General features: G+C 37.4%; 1 protein-coding gene across 2 annotated transcripts in view; it reads left to right on the forward strand.

Moving 5' to 3' along the window:
• LOC125237347 (solute carrier family 41 member 2-like) overlaps window positions 1–21,943 on the forward strand; it is a 113,114-nt gene that overhangs the window by 85,048 nt on the left and 6,123 nt on the right. For both annotated transcript variants that reach the window (XM_048144341.1, XM_048144342.1), the window contains 6 exons: window positions 5,762–5,866; window positions 7,308–7,374; window positions 15,379–15,491; window positions 16,167–16,311; window positions 17,635–17,781; window positions 20,046–20,193. In XM_048144341.1, coding sequence (XP_048000298.1) covers window positions 5,762–5,866; window positions 7,308–7,374; window positions 15,379–15,491; window positions 16,167–16,311; window positions 17,635–17,781; window positions 20,046–20,193 — 725 coding nt within the window. The remainder of the gene's footprint in view (window positions 1–5,761; window positions 5,867–7,307; window positions 7,375–15,378; window positions 15,492–16,166; window positions 16,312–17,634; window positions 17,782–20,045; window positions 20,194–21,943) is intronic.

Genomic DNA, 21,943 nt, shown 5'->3' on the forward strand with positions numbered 1-21,943 from the left:
CCCCACAGTCGACCTCTACGACACCCACGGGAAGAAGGGGGGGGGGGGGGGGGTTCTTAAACAATGTATTGCAATGTATAATGTGAAATTGTTTTCGTTGCGGTAATAATTTACTAGTACATATACTGGCAACATTATGTTCTTGAAAAAAATTAGTGAATTGAAAACAACAATACATAATTTACTAAAATTAATCCTTGGAATCAGAACATGATGATTAATATAAATAAGTAAATGAAATAAATGTGAATTACTCTTACAAACGATCTAACAACTAGATTTTTGAATCCGCAGAAAACTTTTTACGCAAGTTCAAAGCTCCAAGCCAACTCACCAAAAAAAAAATACCAAATGATCATTGATCACTCGACGTATTGTGTTTCGACCAATTTTGTGTCGGCCAATTTTTACAATTACTAAATGATTATTCGTCTAAAAGTAAATCGGCGTATCAAATTTCTGCCTACCGACTCCGTTTACGAACGGATATTATGCGAAATTAGAATTTTCTAATCGTTATTCGGCCTAAACAGACGTCGGCGAATCGTTGTCGGCGTAACGAAAATCGGCGTATTTTATTTCGGAATATCAATCGGGCACCGTTTGTCCGTCTTTCACGGCAAAACGGAGCGACGAATTGACGTAATTTTTTAAGTGGAGATAGTTGACGGGATGGAGTGACATAGGCTACTTTTGTCTCTTTCTAACCTTCGACTTCCCTTAAATGGAGAGTGGAAGTTTGTATGGACCATTCCACAATTTACGTGCGAAGCCGCGGGCAAAAGCTAGTTGCTTAAAAAATTCAATTTTAAATTAATTTCTCCATTTACTATTTATTGGCACCGTGCGTGAAAGAGTGGTGCTAATTGTTATAAATACATGTCAACTTATGGGTTTGCCTGTGACGGGTTAAGAATTTCACCACCCCCTTTCTTCCCGTGGGTGTCGTAGAAGGCGACTATGGGATATGGGTTAAATTGTGGTGTGGGCGAGAGGCTGGCAACCTGTCACTGCAATGCCACAGTTTCGTTTTCTTTTAACCCCTTATTTGCCAAGAGTGGCCCTGAAGCTTTAGTAGTTTCATGTGCTCTGCCTACCCCTTTATGGGATACAGGCGTGATTGTATGTATGTTGTATGTATGTAACTTATGGGCATGTCCAACATTAATGCTCGCAGCGACCGTTGGAACTAAATTTACTCTATGCAATCTAATATGGAAAAGCCGACAAGCCGGCAGCACCAGTCGTGCACGTAGCGAACAGAAACATCAGTTTATAACCATTACTGTTTAAGTATTTATCATGAATGAAATCAATTGCGTAGTTTTTATTAAATTATCTACATCAATAAATAGGGATTTGTAAAATGGCTAAACACCATTCGGACGGAACCTACATTCCTAATTATAGAAACATATCAAAAAGAAGTCGATAAGATAAGATAAGTTATATTTATACAACATGCCACTGAGTACTACAATAAAGTGGGTTGTAAGGTTGTAAGTAATCAAAGAATTCAATTGATTAATGAAAAAAAATATCCTGATATGCACTTTGTGAAACATAAATAAAATGGATTGATGATACGAGACTGAAATTCAGAACTTGGTAACAAAAAACCCCCGTCGCATCTGTGTATTCTGTCTGTATGTCTGTTTGTTCACGATGAACTCAAAAACTAAAATTGGGTGGCACAATGCGTGGTGAAATTGTGTCCCTTGCGTAAAGTAAGCGATGATAATAATTAATAATTATTATAAATGGGAAAGTGTGTGTGTCTGTTTGTTTGTCCGTCTTCCATGGCAAAACGGAGCAACGAATTGAAGTGGTTTTTAAATGGAGATAGTTAAAGGAATGGAGAGTGACAAAGTCTACTTTTTGTCTCTTTTTAACGCGAGCGAAGCCGCGGGCAAAAGCTAGTACATAATATACATATGCCTACCTTTTAAGGATAACTATAAATACATAATATACATATCTACCTTAAGGATAACTTCTAGGTACCATAGTTACCCTTTTTGCATACTTTCCAAGCCGTGCAAAGTCGCTAGTTAGTGTATTATGTAATGGGTAAGTTTAAGTACTTTTTGACTCAAATATCACGTTTCGTGAGCATGTCCAGGCCGTGACCAACACTGCGTACAGAAGATTGGGCTTCGTCCTGCGCAATTCCGCGCCTCTGACAGTGGAAGCCACACGCGTGTTATATGCGGCACTCGTGCGTAGTATACTCGAAACAAACGCAGTGGTGTGGAGTCCGCATGAGAGTAAATATATCCTCATGCTGGAACAAGTTCAAAAGGCGTATCTCAGAGCATTATACAAAAAAATACACACGTGCTATCCGTATATGTACCCCACGTTGTTTTTGCAGGGACATCTGGGATACGACTCGCTTCAGTTACGGAGGTTACTCTCTCTGGCGAAATTTACGATCGGGGTTATTAGAAGCACAATAGATAGCGTGGATCTGGTCGAAGCCTTCATGCGCTTATTTGTGCCTAACCAGTACACTCGCGCGCGGCGCCATCCTAGAGTTGTGCCGTTCTCGAGAACGTTCTCATTTTACTATGGAGAATATTCTCTTGAGAGAACATTTCCCATACAAACGGGAGAACATTCTCGGGAATGGCACAACTCTACGCCATCCGCTGCTGGCGGAGGGCGCCACGCGCACACGGGCGCACGCGCAGGCGCCGGTCGCGCGCGCGCACGCACTGCTCAACTCCGTGCTAGAACGCTAGAAGCATACCCGGAGTGTGATTTGTTCGCTAGTGCAATTGGACGATTGATGATTGAATGTAAGAAGGTGATTGAGAGAGAGATGCCTGTAAGTAGTATCACTATTAATTAAGATAATTTTGTAAAATATACTTGTGTACTGGATGTATAAGTATTATCGATAACAATTTGTGCCGCTGTGGCCTTAGCTGTTAAGGTACAATTGTATACTGTAAGTAAATAAATAAATAAATAAATAAAGTATTTTGAACAAAACATTATTAATTATCAAAATGTATGTAATCACTGACTAATCTAAATATTTTAATTAGTCGTATCAAATAGATATGTAGAAGAACTTAGGCCGTTTTCACATTATCCGATCCGATATCGGATGTCGGAAGGATTTCAATAGAAAAAATCCAAGATGGCGCCCGTAATGTATGGGATATCGGTCCGACATCCGATATCGGATCGGATAATGTGAAAACGCACTAAGTGACCGGCCACACAAGAGCGTCGCGTGTCTCGGGGCGCGCAACGGGCGTCCGCGCCACGCCGCTTCAGTGTAATTCAAAAAACGCCTCCTCAGTACATTTTGTATAGGAAAGACGTAAGACGCGCCCCAGGTGGCGTGGCGGCGGCGGGGCGCGCGCCGCGCCGCTTGGCGGCGCGCCTTACGTCCTTCCTATACAAAATGTACTGAGGAGACGCTTTTTGAATTACACTCAGGTGGCGTGGCGCGGACGCCCTTTGCGCGCCCCGAGACACGCGACGCATAAGTGGGAACGCTGCCTTAGGTATAGAACGGCAATATTGATTAAGATATCGGGGAGGTCCCTAAACTTTATAGATGATCTTGTAGATTTAAATAAAATTCTAAAGGTAACCAAAACTTATTTGTTGCTTTGCTGAAATGATTGAAAAGTACGCGAGTGTGTGTACATGTGTGTGTGTGTCATAAGGTCATTGTAAACAAGTTAAAAACTCCGCAAATTGTCAGTTGTATTGACAATTGTTGATGTTTAATTAAAGTGTTTCCGTACTTCAGTTGTTTCTTTATCTCAAAATATGTTAAAAATTGTATTTAAAAACTACAATTTTGCGTGACATTATAGGTATTATAAGTGTATGAATGACATACTTATAGCATAGACATAATAATACTAATCCTGATAACCCTAAATGCACCCCCATTCTTACCCCCCAATTTTTCGGGATATTTTGGTATATTGTCACTTACACACTAGAAAAAGCCAAAAAAAAAAAGAATCGGTGTTAGGTATAATATTAATACCTAAGTTATTTGTTATACAAGGGGTCAAAGTTGTATTTTAACGCCGAGTGTGGAATTGAAAAACGAGCATGTGACAGGATCCTATAGTTAAACCACGAGCGAAGCGAGTGGTTCGAGAATAGAATCCTGAACTTGCGAGTTTTTTAACACACGAGAAGTAAAATACATTTGCACCCGAGTGTAACACAAAACTTTTCCCCTCATTATAGCGAGGAAACTACAACGCAAAAAATGCGTTTATCACTGCTTCCAGTAGTTTCACAGGTGTAAATCATGTTTATTACTAAATTCACCTACTTTTATCAATTTTAAAGCAGTTAATTTGACTTTATTCAAGGTCAAATTACTTTACCCACTAGTGGATAAAATGCGTTTTTACCCGCTGGTATTATAGGACAAACACGTGTTTCCGAGCTAGTGAGGGGAAAATAGTATTAAATCTTCCTCAAAAACGTTTGCAAACAGTGACAAGAAAAATAAACTGTCCAGCCGCTCTGTAAACACTAATGACAGCCGATGTAATGAGCAAATGACATAAATGCAGGAAATGACAGTTTTTAAATCGCCTTGCCGCGTATTCGATTTTCATTGTGTGTTCGTGAAAATGGCGGATGACGGAAGTAATGTCGATGTTTTGGTCGATTGTTGAAGTGCGTTGCACTTAACAGTGAAATGTAATGGGAATTTGTGATTATACCTTTCATAATTGATGTGATGAAGCGCTGGTAGCCTATAGCGCCCCTAGCGGTAAGTACGTGCGACTTTCGTTCCGGAGGTCGCGGGTTCGAATTCGAACCCCGGCTCGCACCATGAGTTTTTCGGAATTTATGTGAGAAATGTCATTTGATATTTGCCAGTCGCTTTTCGGTGAAGGAAAACATCGTGAGGAAACCGTACTAATTCCAATAAGGTCTAGTTTACTCTTCGGGTTGGAAGGTCAGATGGCAGTCGCTTTCGTAAAAACTAGTGCCTACGCCAAATCTTGGGATTAGTTGTCAAAGCGGACCCCAGGCTCCCATGAGCCGTGGCAAATGCCGGGATAACGCAAGAGGAGAAGGAATTGATGTGCTGAACTTTCAACCTGTAGGTCGTGGGTTCAAACCCCGGCATATGCCAATGAGTTTTTAGAGAGTTACCTATGAAATATCATTTGATATTTGCCAGTCGCTTTCCGATAAAGGAAAATATTGTGAGAAATCCGAACTTTCTGGACTAATCCCCTAATTATAGGCCCTAGTTGCCCTCTGGGTTGTATAAGATCTGGCTCCGTAGCCATTGGCATGTATGCGACGCGAAACGCCACCGAAACGCCGCAGAAATGTCGCGCCAATACGCAAGAGCGATAGAGATAGATAGCTACGAAAGAGATATTATCTTGAGCGTTTGTGTAAGTATTCGGCTTTCGGAAACTAACGCACTTATTTTTAGACATAGGCATAGACATTCTTTATTGGTAATGAAAATTACAGGTCATAACTTTTACCTAAACTTTAACTTTTAACTTTTTAAAAATGTTAGTTAAAATATAAAGTGTTTTTGTCCCATTCTCACAAAAACTTAAGTCAACATGACTGAAAGAGACAAAACACTTTTTAACTACTTATCAATACCTAACTTTTTTTTATGAATAAGGGGTAAGTCATATTTATATTGTTGTCATGGAAACGTGATGCCATGATAACGTCACCCGTCATTTGGTGGTTTCTTCTATCTATGCTTACTCCTTTTTTTTTTGTTTTACAGAAAAAGGAGGAGAAATGGTGGACGACAATGATGCAGGTGGCAGTGCCGTTCTTCATCGCGGGCTGCGGCACCATCGGAGCTGGCATCGTGCTCGGACATGTCAGGGTATGTCATAGACTAATTTCTTTCTTAGTGTATGGCCTGAGTGGACGCGGGCGAGCGTGCGTCCTACATAGGGGTATTTGACTAAAAAATCTGGCCAAAATTATTTATGTTCATTTTTATAAGTAGTTCCATTGTGTCAATCCAAATATGCTATTTTAATTTATTTTTATTTTTTCTTATTTGTATCGAGTAATGGCCAGCTTTTTTAGTGAAATACTCCTATGTGCGTCCCCTATGCAGCGTCGAGTCAGGACACTTGTATGAGCTTCAATTGTTTGACATGCACGCCCACAGAGAACCTCCTATAGAGTAGCAATATTGTATATTTTGTTCGCGATACGAGTCACCAGTGTTTGGGGTGCGAGGAGCGGGCGGGGAATGTGTTAAGCGCGCTGTGATTGGCCGTTTCAAGGACGGCGGGCAGTCGCGCCAGATGAAAAGGGACAGAAGTATGACTGTCCCTCTACTGACGCGTAAGTGGCCAATGTAAGTTGACCTATGCCGGCTCTGAATAAATTATAAATATGACTTATTTGTGGAATGTAATGCCGTCTGTTTTTAAATTTGAGCTTCTTGTTACCTTTCCACACCATTTCACACTACAGGTGGACATCTTTAAGGCATCAAAATACCCTTTTCCAATTTTTTAGTGCGAAAAACACGCGCTGCTTTCGGGTCTGTTACTTGGTCGATACTGATCGGGCACGGCGAGCGCTCGCGCTTATATCAGTGCAAATACTAGGAAGGCTGGCGACCGCGAGTCGTCTTGTAATGGATGTCTATAGGGGTTGGTCTGTGTGCACGCCGCACGCCCCACCCCGCTGCACGCTCAATGTGAGCGCGCACACAGGCCTCACGGCCCAGCCACGACATTGGTCTAAGCGCGACAGCGGTGAGCGGCAGCCATACGTGCGAATGAAAAGTCCCATCGCTGTGTCTCGCTCCAATGTATGGCCGCCGCTCACCGCTGTCGCGCTTAGACCAATGTCGTGGCTGAGCCGTTAGGTACCATAGAGGCATGGGTTGTGGTCGAAGATGTAAGACATACTAAATGCAAGCAACGCGCGGCGCGGCAAGCGACCACTACTGTTGTCCTTAAATTACATGAATTGACCTGTAGGATAAATTACATTAAAATAGAAATGTATAATTCGTTAACACAAAAATTACAATTATAATATTAAACCTGAAAACATAGGTTTTGCTACCAAATTATGATAATTAATTTTAGACTGAACGCGGTTACTACAGAACGCCTACGGCATTAAATTAGCTATGTTAACTAATGCGAACAAGATCACAAGAATTAATACACACAACAGAAGTCAATCACGTGTTTTAACTTACATACCTTAAATAAATATTATATTTTTTTAACTTACCTTAAATTAAAAAAAAAACACATTAACAATTACTAATTTAAAGTTTGTTTTTTTTTCAGAATTGGGAAGTGTTTTTGAACGTCTCAGCCATTTTCGTTTTGGTGCCATCACTCTCTGGACTTAAAGGTATTTCAACTATTTGTCATTATAATTATTAGAAATTATGGTTTCGTCATACTGGGTGTTTCCTGTATGATGAGAAAATAACTATTAAAACAAAGGGGGTATTCCTCAAACTAAAATATTTTTGTTCAGCAATTTTTTTAAATGATCAAGCGATATTTCGTATGATCTTCCTTATATTTTGCTAACAAATTAAATATTAGCTTCAATGTACCCCATTATTGTAGTACCTAACTGCTTATATGTGTACCTCTCACGCTTTATTTTGCGACACAAACAACTGTAAAAGATGAAAAAATAAAAATATACAGTAGTGTTTTTTTATTTCCGTTAAATTCGAGAGTACGTTAGGCTCATTAGCAGAAGCTAACTGGTATATATTTTTTTGTCATATTCGCTAAAAAAAATTTTTCTTGTAACTTCCTCTGACAGGAGACACTCGGTATAAATTACTGAGTTGTTGATAGAGTTTTGTTTACAACAGTGCGGCGACAACAATGATGTCCGATTTCAATATTTTCAAAGACAACACGTTCAAGGCCCTCATAATTGCTGCCTCGATAACAATGACACAGCGTTGTTAGCCAAAGAATTTTCACTTATGTTCGGATTAGGGTTGGCGATGTCGGCATCTCCTGTCTGTTACCAGTATTAATGTTAAGTAAAATCGACCTGTTACGAACCGTTAAATTAACCTGTCGAATTTTTACATGTCATGTTCATACATTAAAGCTATATTTTATAAGTTTTTATAAATAAATAAAATAAATATTGGGGGACACCTTACACAGATCAACTTAGCCCCAAACTAAGCATAGCTTGCACTATGGGTGTTAAGCGACGATATACATACTTAAATAGATAAATACATATTTATATACATAGAAAACATCCATGACTCAGGAACAAAAATATCTGTGCTCATCAGCTCATCACACAAATAAATAAGTTTAAGTTTCGTTTTGCGCGTAGACTATTGTATTACCTACTTTAATGTCTTTCAGACACTTAATTGGTTCCATATAAAACATTTTGATCTTCGGAAGAAACAAATTTATCAGCTAGTATTGCATTGAATATTTCATAGTTTTAGCTAAGAGACGTTGATCAGCCAGTTGCGTGAGGTTCGTAAGACAAGAAATTAGTTAATTCGTATGTCTTTGTACTAAAGAAAAAACTAGCGTATGCAATTTACTGCCCAAGAAAAATAGCCTGTTTGCAACCAACGTGGTATTAAATAAAATACACGGCCAATAATAATGTTTAATATTTTCTTGCAATGTTCCTTCAACTGCAGTTCATACCTATTCCTATTTAATTTCCTGTAAATGAACCCCATGTGTACTAAACGCTATACAACAACTTTTTAAAGATATATCCATATCCAGCTACATCCTGCTTCTTACATTTTTATAATCCTTTTACAGTGTCTTCGCCGTTCTACTCTGTGTTTAAAAGTGCTCTTACGATAAAAATCTGTCATTTGCCTGCCCAAGATCGCACGATAGGTAATTACGTCTAATTGCTCCATTGTTCGCGATGATGTGACGATCTTAACCCAAACATTAGTGGTTTGTTTTTGCTGATGGCTATCGAAGATGATCAAACGTAACTGATCTCTCTGATCGATTTTTCTGTAAACAATGATAACTTTAACCGCAAAATGGAAATTTTATACTAAATGAATTTTCTTGCGGTTTTCATCTATAAATAGTATTTATTGAGGAATCACCATCTTGCTAGGCTTTGGTCCCGTTTAGTTACTTGGGGTTGACCTTCCCCGTCCTTTTCTTCCATTCTGCATGATTTTGTGAACGATCGGCGTATTTATAAACCGTTTTTTTTTGTTTTCCGATAATTTCGACACGCAGTTAAGTTCATAATCAGGAACCACCCATATTGCGTTTTGTCAAATTCGAAAAAAAAATCGATTTCATTCATATGTGATTAAATAAATTAATTAGTGTGAGAGGACCTTAATAATAACATCAAAGTTAGTGTCAACTGTCAAGCGTCTAACGGCACATGCCATAACAAGGAACTTAAACCTAAAGTTAGTAAGGTACATGTACAGCGGGACAAATGTCGACTGGGGGGGGCAGATGTAACTGGCCAACTTTTTCCATGTTTTACAATGTCTGCATTATGAAATAGAGTGTCTACCGGTTATATATGGTAGGCGTGATCAGTGGATACATGTAGAACACAACATCACAGTGTAACAATGGAAAAAATGGATCAGTTACAATTGCCCACCAGTCGAGATTTGCCCCGCTGTACCTTTACCAAAACAAAACAGTCGAGACAAACAAAATGATAAAATTCGACACAATTACAAATAAACTACTATGTTTACAACTGACTTATCGCCATTTTCCGAGGAAAATTTTACAATTAGGTGTGTCTGTCTGTCACAATAATGAATCACGATATTTATTGTTATAGTCAATATCCGATTGCCAAAGGATTTCCCGTATTTGTCATTCTTTTGATAAAGACAAATGAAACTATCTCGTGACACATTAATTGAATCATCAGTAAAACTGGAATGTCTAGAGGTACTTCTGTAGTAGTCAGATAATGGACTACCTCTTTATGAAATCTGATATACATACCTACTCTCTTTGTTAGTATAACAGTAGGTACAAATATCAATCACTTTAGGTAGATTTTTTCTTTTTCATACAAATAAGTCAAAAATAACAGATAAAAACACAATAGTTACTAACCGACATACGGAACTCTGTGAGCGCGATGTAGAACGTAGTAACGCCATCTGTTAGAATATTGTGACTCCGCATAGGTAGTGATTGAGGTGATGTCCCGTAGCTTGGAATTTGTATTGGATGGTGATATCTATATAAATCCCCGCCCATAGCTGGGTAATTTTTTTGCTCGACGTTGAAACTTTTCTCCTTTGTTAGGGTTCCGTAGTCAACTAGGAACCCTTATAGTTTCGCCATGTCTGTCTGTCCGTCCGTCCGTCCGTCCGTCCGTCCGTCCGTCCGTCCGCGGATAATCTCAGTAACCGTTAGCACTAGAAAGCTGAAATTTGGTACCAATATGTATATCAATCACGCCGACAAAGTGCAAAAATAAAAAATGGGAAAAAATGTTTTATTAGGGTACCCCCCATACATGTAAAGTGGGGGCTGATTTTTTTTTTCATTTGAACCCCAACGTGTGATATATTGTTGGATAGGTATTTGAAAATGAATAAGGGTTTACTAAGATCGTTTTTTGATAATATTAATATTTTCGGAAATAATCGCTCCTAAAGGAAAAAAAGTGCGTCCCCCCCCTCTAACTTTTGAACCATATGTTCAAAAATATGAAAAAAATCACAAAAGTAGAACTTTATAAAGACTTTCTAGGAAAATTGTTTTGAACTTGATAGGTTCAGTAGTTTTTGAGAAAAATACGGAAAACTACGGAACCCTACACTGAGCGTGGCCCGACACGCTCTTGGCCGGTTTTTAATTTTTTTTTAAGTTTTTGCAATACGTAGATTTTTTGGTAATTCCCCGATGTACGCTGTTAACCTGAATTAGTCTGATAAGTGATAATACATGTATTGTGATAACCCTCAGATAGCTAATATCATAAGTATTAGGTACACAAACCATTTTACACTTCTTAAGTTTATCGTTTTAGGTATTCATGTTTTGTTATAATTTTAGTAGATTAGAAGGCGACTATGGGATATGGGTTAAATTGTGGCGTAGGCGAGAGGCTGGCAACCTGTCACTGCAATGTCACAGTTTCGTTTTCTTTCAACCCCTTATTTGCACTGAAGCTTTAGTAGTTTCATGTGTTCTGCCTACCCCTTGATGGGATGCAGGCGTGATTGTATGTATGTATGATTGTATGTTTAGTAGATTGGTGTTAAAACAGCAGATTTTCTGATTGGACCAGGTTTTATTGACACACCTCAGCAAACGATACCTACAGTGAGGATACAAAACAAATGAAAACAAGAGGGAACAGGCATCTTCTGGGCGAGCTCACTCCAACGTAGGCCACATCTTTGCCTTTGGCTAGTCTGTGGCCAAGAGTAAGCCCATTTATTAAAAAAAAAAGATTATAAATAGAGGCATATGGTAAACTCGCCCCATTCGGTGACACGCCTAATTCGGTGATACAAGCTTTGAAGCACTATTCCGAAAGACGATTTTTGGTTGTTTCACCGAATTAGGCGTGTCACCGAACGAGGCGAGTCTACGCGCCTACAACGGGCGGTCTTATCGGTAAAGAGCGATCTCTACCAGACAACCTTTCAACAATCATGACCTAGAAAGAGACCTAGCTGCGCTTACAAAGCGTAAGCTATTGTCACATTGGCTAGGGTTCCCAGTTTCAGACACCTAATGATCCGACTGATAAGTTGCACTTGCCGATAATAATTTGAGGGTTCTGTACACATCGTATGCTGTTTATGCACTTATGATTGTTATGTCTATTTGAGTTTTTAGTAAACAATAATAGTGATAATAGAAATAAATAAATACTGGCTATTGAGTGTTGCTAGGGTCGATTGATATCCATATACTTATAATTACTAATATTATAAGTGGGAAAGTGTGAGTGTCTGTTTGTTTGTCCGTCTTTTACGGCAAAACGGAGCGGCGAATTGACGTGATTTTTTAAGTGCAGGTAGTTGATGGTATGGAGAGTGACATAGGCTACTTTTTGTACCTTTTCCAATCCCCACTTCTCTAAAATGGGGGGTGGAAGTTTGTATGGAGCTTTCCGCAATTTTCGATTTTTACGCGAGCGAAGCCGCGGGCAAAGCTAGTAATTACATAACTGTAGTTATGTAGATTCTGGTAAATTTTAATTATTAGTGGGGGTTTGTTTAAAGTTACAAGTTTTGTTTGCATCAAATAATACTACTTTTTTTTAATTATAAATGGGCTTACTCTTGGCCACAGACTAGCCAAAGGCAAAGACGTGGCCTACGATGGAGTGAGCTCGCCCAGAAGATGCCTGTTTACTCTTGATTTGAAGGTTGCCGGGTTATATGAGCTCGGAAATATAGCCGCCGGCAAGGAATTCCACTCCTTGGCAGTGCGCATAAGAAAAGAAGAAGCAAAGCGCTTCGTTATTCGGATATTCGCTACAACGCAGAATATTCTAAGAATTTTTCCAATTTGATATTTCCGTCATTTACCCACCTAAAGAAAAAGGTGACTAAATCTAACACAAATCAGCATATTTTATTTAATAATCTCATTTATTCCCTACTTGAAAATCTCATTTCAATGATTATGTTTACTGCGCAACGGAACTTCATACATATTTATGAGTAGGTAAGTAGATTTAGCCTTAGAGGAAGCCACATAAAATGTAGGGGATGCCTGCTGGCCTAGAACTATCCAGTGTAGCATCTTGGATTATAGTTAGTATAAAACTATATTTTTTTCATTCGCATACTCGTAAAATAGTAATTGAAAAGGAGATTTTCGTATAATTTCCTTACAATTGAAGTGAAATGTAGAGAATTACATACATACATACATACAATCACGCCTGTATCCCATAAAGGGGTAGGCAGAACACATGAAACTACTAAAGCTTCAGTGCCACTCTTGGCAAATAAGGGGTTGAAAGAAAACGAAACTGTGACATTGCAGTGACAGGTTGCCAGCCTCTCGCCTACGCCACAATTTAACCCATATCCCATAGTCGCCTTCTACGACACCCACGGGAAGAAAGGGATGTAGAGAATTGATGTGAAGAATATCCGATCTACTCGTATATCGTATCTAGAGTCAGAAAGATAAGTCGACAACGATTTCGACAGCATGTGGGCTATTTGTATCGCTGAAGAGGATACGGTAGCGAAAATGCTAAAATGGAAAGGAGCCCCCCTTTCAACTTGTGAATTTTAGTTAAATATACAAGAGTTATTAACTAGATTTATCGAAAAAAAATTGTCCATTAAGAACAACTCAGTCAAAAAATATTTAAAAAAAATCTTTAAAATCGAGGTTCCGCTCTCGACTCTTTCCTCCTTCAAAACTTAATCAATCGGAACGAAATTTGAGAACCTGAATAACAATAAAATAATCTATGTCGGACCGTTTAGCTTTTTTGGTTAATTGTTACCAATCTTGAGTATTACACCTTTTTTTTGCTCCACAATGAAAAAAGCCGTTTTTGAAATTTTTTGATTGGCTCTAGAGTCTTTAAAAAGCAGAATATCAAAAAAATCAAAACGGTCCGGCATAGATAAAAATAATAACAATCTGTGTTGAAAAAATCATTACTGGAGAATTGACCCCTACTGTATCGTCTTAACTTCAAACTTGGGTAAATCCATTCTGCTATAAGCTGTTTTTTTTTTTGAATAAATACATCTAATCTAAGACCATCTGTACCGTTCCGTTCCTAAAGAGATTTTATACTTGTAGTGCAATAAGGTGGTTTTCCTCTGTGATTCCATGAGAAATCTGTCCTTATTGCAGATGGAGCATAAAAACATTTTAGGCATAAACATCTGAACACAATGGTTTGACCGGTTCTGCCCCGAATTATAATATTTTTCACACGATTTGCTGATTATCTTCTAAAAACATGACTTTTTACATTATTGTCGTGTTAGTTTTAATATTCGTCACGCGAACATGTATTTACATAGAAGGACAATGATCTGTGTTACCATGATTTAGACATAAGTATGGATAAATGTTTAAATTGTTACAAAAACCGTGAGAATCAATTGTCAGAAGCAAATCGAGAAAATTATAAAGCTCAGAACTTAGTCACAAATGGTCACAGAATTACAGGTTGCGCTACTTTTTTTTTAGGCAACAAACAGTCATACAAACATGAATGTGAAAATACATGTCATGATGTGTTAATAGACCTTGAGTGCCCTAACTTAAACATATTATATTCTTATCTAAAATATAAGATATTTTAGGAGCAGTTAGTGGGTTGTAGGTATTGTAGGCATTAAACTCAGACATACCTCTCGTACGTGCAAATAAGAATTAAATAAATTATTTACATAAGTTTATTTTTATTTTACATAAGTTTATACAATGCTGAAACCTGATTTTTAACTATAAAATTATTATTTTTCAAACAGTTTCTAATTGTTTATTAATTTTACTTTAAGATAGTGATAATTTCTTTCTTAAAACTATTACATGTTTTAACTATAAAACTCCCGTGAGACTCATACATATTTAAAAATATTTTAAGCGGGTTACTCACGTATTAAATTACATGTTTACATGTTTTACATGTTTACATGATGATGTTTTATTACATGTTTTATTGGAAAAAAGATCAATATGAGACATATTTGTATTATAGTAATTGAGACAACGGTTGAAGTAAGAATTTGAACAAAATTTTACGTCAATTTATAAGTTATAATTATAACACCCCGTCGTTTGTGCGTCGGGGGTTAGAAAATCATAATTAAGACAGAGTTGGAATAACATGATCGTATGGTAATTGGCTAAAATTTGCAGTTTCATAAGCAAAAACATATTTAAAAAAAAATTAAAAACGAATTATCGCCCAATTCTAAGATTATTAGGTACAGGGACACATCTTTTTCAAGTAATAAAACTGGGCAAAATTAACCCATGGCCATGCTCGGATGTCGCTTGCCTGACGTATCGTATCCCGACATCAAAGACTCCGTATAGACGGATAAAGTCTAAGAAAAAAGTACCTCAAAGCCATAGAGAAAAAGGTACGGTGGCCTAGATGGCGTTACACATTTGGGGAACGCTGGGCTAGATGGCGCTAATATTAAATTAATATTTGACATATCAAGCTGCCTGCCAAATTGTCAAAACTGAGGCTCAGCTTTAAGCTTGTATTGAGAGATGGCAGTCTGCGGACTGTGATTACACATTTTACTTTGACAGTAACTCTCTATAATACTCAATCCTCTTTGCCCGACATAACTATGAGAATATTTGATTCCTACTTGATTTCTTAAATATTTATAATCTTAAGGATTAACTAACCCAACTTTTTTTTCAGGCAACCTGGACATGTGTCTGGCGTCCCGTCTATCCACGCAGGCGAACCTCGGCAATATGACGTCAACGAAGGAAATTCTTTCCATGGTCGTCGGAAACGTATCGTTAGTGCAGGTAATTAGTCTGTTTGTACACAGAGTATAGTTAAGACTTCTTTTTAGACCATGAGGTAGTAAAGCTGTTTAGGTCGAGAGAAAGGGACACAGCTATACCAGTTATATAGCTCCGTCCCTCTCTCTCAACCTAAAGTGAAAGGCTTTATTTAGTACTTCATTGTGTAACCCCCAGTGGCCCATTTGTGGCACAAGTAGTAGTCGCTGTCTAATTCAAATTTCAAAGTTACAAACTTTTATCTTTGAGAAACAGACCACAGTAGTCCTGCTTCGATCGTTTAAAGCCGGAATTACTTTAAAATGTGGTGCGACACCACACGATGCGACGCGTGGTGTGCCGATCAAATTGTTTAATTTCGATTAGCAGATTCGCATTATGGGAACATTTTATAGTAATGTCTTAGTTGCCTCTTTGTACTTTGTAGATGTAGATATCATAGATTCATAGTATACTTACCTATAAGTCTTTATAAATATTGTCTAAACATTTCGCTGTAACACTGTAAAATTAATCGATGGAATCAGGCGTTACTTTGCGGAAATCCATGTTAATCTAGAACATTCCTTTGCTAATCCGCAAATAGATAACATTCTAGTCAATCAGTTACTAGCGTATTTTATTTATTTATACATGCAATTAATTTTAAATCAAAACTATAAAACATATTTCTTGTAGGTCCAAGCAATAGTAGCAGCGACGGTGGTCGCCATCTTCGCCATCGTTGTCAACATTATCACTGACAAGACCTTCAACGGAGACTATGTACTTCTCCTGATCTCATCTGCAGTCTTCACAGCCACCACCACATGTTTCATCCTAGGTATGTAACATTTCAAACATGGCTAAGAACACCTCTGACTAGTACCTATATAAATATATATTTTATACGATGAGTATTTGTTTATTTATTATTATATTATTATATATGTATATATTGGTGTATTAATGTAATTGTATATGTATATATTTGTTACCATGTGTATACAAAATTTGCATTTAATTCTTTTAGTGGTTGTACATTTTTGAATTCGTCACTCATCGTTAATTCGCTTCTACTCATTTCCTCAAAGGTTGACTGGAAGAGATCCCATTAAGGGATAAGTCCGCCTACATTGTATATTACTGACTCTGTAACTGTGTCTCTTTTGTTTCCTTTATGTACAATAAAGCTTATACATACATACATACTAATTCAGCTCAACCAAAAACGAACCGGTTCATCCGTTCGAAAGCTACGATGCCACAGACAGACACTCACACAAATAGACATGTGAAACTTATAACACTACGTCTTTTTTGCGTCGGGGGTTAAAAATTAGAACTCTATGTTAATTGTTTCCAAAGTTTACTGAAACTAAAATTGTTAAAAACGCGTTTTGGTAGTCTTAAAGGGGGCAAAATTATTGGTAACGCTTAAATGTAAATAGCCCTAATAGCTGTCAGAGTGGGTGACATGTCATTTTTTTTTTATTTAACAAACAAGCGAATTGATCGCCTGATTCAAATCAATCACCGCCGCCCATGGAAATCTGCAACACCACAAGTGTTATAATTTTTAGAAGTCACTCAATGATTATTCGCAACCCACGTATCATCTCTTACTTTGGAAAATACTCCAGGAGGGGTCAATTCTCCATACAAACGCTCTCGACTATTTCCTCCCTGGTTTTTGACGATAGAGCACTGTTTTTTTCAACACAGATTATTATTATTTTTATCTGTGTCGGACCGTTTTGATTTTTTGGATATTCTTATTTTTAAAGGCTCTAGAGCCCATCAAAATTTTCCAAAAACGGCCTTATTGATTTTGGCGCAAAAAAAGGTGTGGTATTCAAAATTGGCAACATTTAGCCAAAAAAACTAAACGGTCTGACACAGATAATTTCATTGTTATTCAGATTCTCAATTTCGTTACGATTGATTAAGTTTTGAAGAAGGAAACAGTCGAGAGCGGAACCTCGATTATAAAGATTTTTTCGAAATATCTTTTAACTGAGTTGTTATGAATGGACATTTTTATTTTCGATAAATCTAGTTAATAAAGTATATTTAACTAAAATTCCCAAATTGAAAGGGGGTCTCCTTTCCATTTTAGCATTTTCGCTCCTGTAGCGTCTTAAAAGCTCATATCTTTTGATTTCAGATTTCGTGCTAGTGATGGTGATCATCGGCTCCCATCGTTTTAAGGTGAACCCAGACAACGTGGCCACGCCGCTAGCGGCATCTATCGGCGACATCGTCAGCAACTCTGTCTTAGCTGTCACTGCGCAGTACATGTATGAACAGATACGTGAGTATATTTTGTAGCCAATCAGTAGCATATTTCTTGTGATAAATAATTTACCGTTTGTCATAATGAGGAGGCACACTGACATTTTATCCTGCTAGGCGGCGCCGGCGCCTGTGCAAGTGCCTAGGCATGTCACTGTCATTCATATGTGTGAGAGAAAAAAAAACATATCATCTTCTCGCTCTCACGTATGAAATTCTTTATCTGTGCAATGGACTAATAGAATGGCGCCATCTGTCATAACCTCCTCATTGGAAAAAGACTCCTCGTACTCTTTTCTAACTGATCTCCTAAAATTGATGATAAACTAATTGAGAAAGAGGCATTATAAAAACAAAACTAGGTAGTATGACTTTGCACAAATCAAATAAAATAAAAAAGTAAGGTAGGTACAGCGAGGCAAATCTTGGGGCCATTGTAACTATTTTTTTTAATACTACTTCGGTGGCAAACAAGCGTACGGCCCGCCTAATGGAAAGCGGTCACCATAACCTATGGACGCCTGCAACTCAAAGAGTGTCACATGCGCGTTGCCATCCCATTAGAAACTTGTACATTCCCTTTTGTTGCGTTAAATACACATAAAAAGGAGTGTACAAGTTCCAAGGAGGGTTCGGGTTGCCGACGACTCAAAGGACAATAGACGGAATATGTCAGTTCCGTAAGTCCTCCCGTCATCAGCACACTGCACCCTCGTTGAGCTCTGGCAGCCTTACTCATCGGCAGGAACACAACACTATGAGTAAGGTCTAGTGCTATTTGGCTGCGGTCTTTTGGTCCATTGTAACTAATCCATTTTTTCATTATTACACTAACCAGTTAGATTTGTCCCCCAGTCGACATTTGCACCGCTGTACCTTATAAGTAAAAATATGAAGAAGGAAATATTTCACCCGAATAAAAACGTGTATTGAATAATTTTGGTTTATCCCAATGAACTGTACGAATAATCAACAATTTCACATTTACTTGATTTGTATCAGAAAACAAATGAACTAAGAATAGAACATAATGTCTGAGACATTTTGATTGTTTGTGTAGATATATTTCCTCCCAAGGAAGAGGCCACAGGCCAAGAGGTCCAGGCTGATGTTGGCCCAACGGAGCCAGTTAAAATTGGTATTACTTACTGAATGATGTAGCACGCCTGCTAGTTAACTAGTTATAGTGCCTATTCGTTAGCCTACATCACACCTACTTCAATATTTTTAACATCAAATCAATTTATAATTTGTTGAAGTCATGGTCACTGCAGCTCAGTCGTTATTTTTTTTTCTATTTTGTTATCTTTTAGTAGTAGCTCAATGTTGCATGGTTTGGTAGTTCTCTTCAAATACGTATATTTACCATGATGCTAGTAAGTGTTTTTTTTATAAATTTAGTTGTGCTTTTTGTTTATAGAATAGACAATGCTATGGACAGAATCAGGTGACTTTTCGTTTGCATCTCTGATCCCGATATACACCGTGTTTCCGGTATCACTCAAAACCTCAGACACCCCAACTGATTTTTATTTTTTCAAACGTGTCTAGAGTGTTCATCTTTTAATCTGATGATTATTATTTTTTCAAAAACTCAGCTAAATTGAATTTTTCATTTTCTGTACAGCTTTACTCGACTTTTAACTCTACACTCAATAAAATAATTGCTAGCTACCATCATAAACCTTCAAACTATTTATTTGTGTACGTTACTGCAACGACATAAGGTTTAACAATAGACAGCTATGTCACTGTAAAGCACTTAAGCTTTGTCACAGTAAACTTCAAATTAGACAGATAATCGCAGTAAGCAAATTTAAACCTAACATTCAAAATGACGTTGTAATTTGGTTGGAGTTCAATTTGTTATGACTTATGATAAACATTAAAAGTAAACTGACACACAACGTCAAATTCGTAGCGGAAAAAATAATCGTCCACGTAACCAGCCATTATTAATACCCCTAAATACTGAAAAAGGTATACAACCTCTAGCAATGTGATATGCACAATGTTGTATTACGAATTAGTAGAATGGGCACGTAAAAAATAACTAATAATACAAATTAAAACAAAAAATATTACCCCCATTAAGATATAGCTCAATCGATTCTACTCTCGATTCTGAACAAACGGTTTTCAGGTTTTTAGTGTTAAGTGAAACACGGTGTAGTTTTATATTTTTAATTTTGTCAGAGGCGATTGTGGTTTTAGTTACATTTATGTTAGGTACTTTCTTCTAATGCTTCAATATTTTCACAGAATCCTTCTTTTATCTTTCAGAAACCTCTCTATGGCAACCCATCGTCATCATCTGCGTATACTGCAGCTTACTACCAGTCTGGGTGTTCATCGTGTACCGTAACAAACACACGAAGTCTGTTCTCACAACTGGCTGGACTCCTGTCATCTCTGCGCTCTTCATCAGTGGGTAAGTTATTATCATTTTCTATGTATTCACTAAGTGCGCGACTGGTGCTGCCATAGTTATTTTTCTATGTTAAATCTTATAAAGTTAAGTTAGCACCAAAGGCGTTTGAGATAGCGCGAAAAGAGTTTCCTTCGTTTGACGGAAACTATTTTGACTATTTCAGTCAGTCTCAGTACAAGACGTCCTGACACTGAACCAGCATAACTAATACGAACGTTTTCGGAAAAATACGAAGGGAAAACTTTTCGCACCATATCTGTAATGTTTGTCATTCCAAAAGATTACGTATTTTTGTGACAACACTGAACTCTTTTGCGCGCTATATCAAAATTGTTGAAATGGTTTTAGTATTTGAAACGACGTGATGATTAAGATATACAAAGTAATCGTAAAAGGCGTAAAGGAAGTATCTTCAGGTGGATGTTAGTTTAAAGTCACGGCGAGTTGATCATAGTCAGGGACCAAACGACCTCTTTTACAAAAAGTCGTCGACATCTCTTCTAAATACCTAAAACAGGTATGGATGTGTTCCTCGTTATCTCCAGATTACGAATTGACCTGTTTTAGTTTAAGGAGGGGGGACGGGTTGAGAAAAAGGGGGAGAAAGATGGCGGCCGACCATCATAGATATTTATTCACATCTCGAGTCCTATGGCACCAATCTGTTCGTGCAAGGTGTCGTTTGAAAGCTTATTAAACCTACTTTAATTGTTTTTAAATAACTATACTCATAAAAGTAACCGTTTACGAAATATTTGAAAATATGTGTTTTTTTATCGCGCATTAATTGCACAAGTACTAGAAAAAATGCGTCTAACTCAATAAACAATAACTTTACCGCAATTGATGTTATTATAAAATTTTCGCGTCTATTCATGCTCTTTCTAAAAATATAAGTTTCATTGGTATATGATAATATATAACCATGTAATTACGAATTTGGTTTAGCAGGAGTCACTCTGCCCGGTTGCAGAAATGGGCGCTGACCGTAGTAAAGTATTCAATATTTTTGAGGTCCTATTTTACGGATCCATATGCGAGAGGTATCGTTTCAAAGCTAATTAAACTTACTATATTTTTTTATAAATAACTATAATCATAAAGGTAGCTGTTTAGAAAATATTTGAAAATATGTGTTTTATAGACCATGAGTCGCACAAGTACCTACTGGTAAAAAATGCTTCTTAATCAATAAACAACAACTTTCCGGAATTGATGTTAGTATAAGATTTACGCGGAATTTCGTGTGCTTTCTAATAACATAAGTTTTATTGGTGTATGATATTATATAACTAAGTAATTACAAATATGGTTAAGTAGGGGCCACAGCGCCCGGCCACGTATGGATGCTGACCGTCACCAAATTTTCTATATTTTTCAGATCCTATTTTATTTAACAGGAATCTTTTGAAAGCATATTATGCGTACTATCATTGGTTCTCAATAATTTTAGTTGTAACTGTAGTAGCTAACGAAATATTTGAAAATATGCATTGGAACCGATGTGAGTAAAACATGCTTCTAGCTCAATGAATTATATTTTTTCCGCAATTGATATAAACATATTGATAATAACAAAATAAACGGCGAAATGTATGACCTTTTCAAATAATAAGTTTTGTCAGTATTGCATAAAGAATTAATGTTAATTTATCCATCATACTCACTGCGCACCGTCATATACATGGATGACCATTTTCGTTGCCGTTTTCATAATTTTTAAGATTGTATCTTGGTGCATGACCAATAA

The sequence above is a fragment of the Leguminivora glycinivorella genome, chromosome 21 (genome assembly GCF_023078275.1).
Source record: "Leguminivora glycinivorella isolate SPB_JAAS2020 chromosome 21, LegGlyc_1.1, whole genome shotgun sequence".
NCBI classification, from domain to species: Eukaryota; Metazoa; Arthropoda; class Insecta; order Lepidoptera; family Tortricidae; genus Leguminivora; species Leguminivora glycinivorella.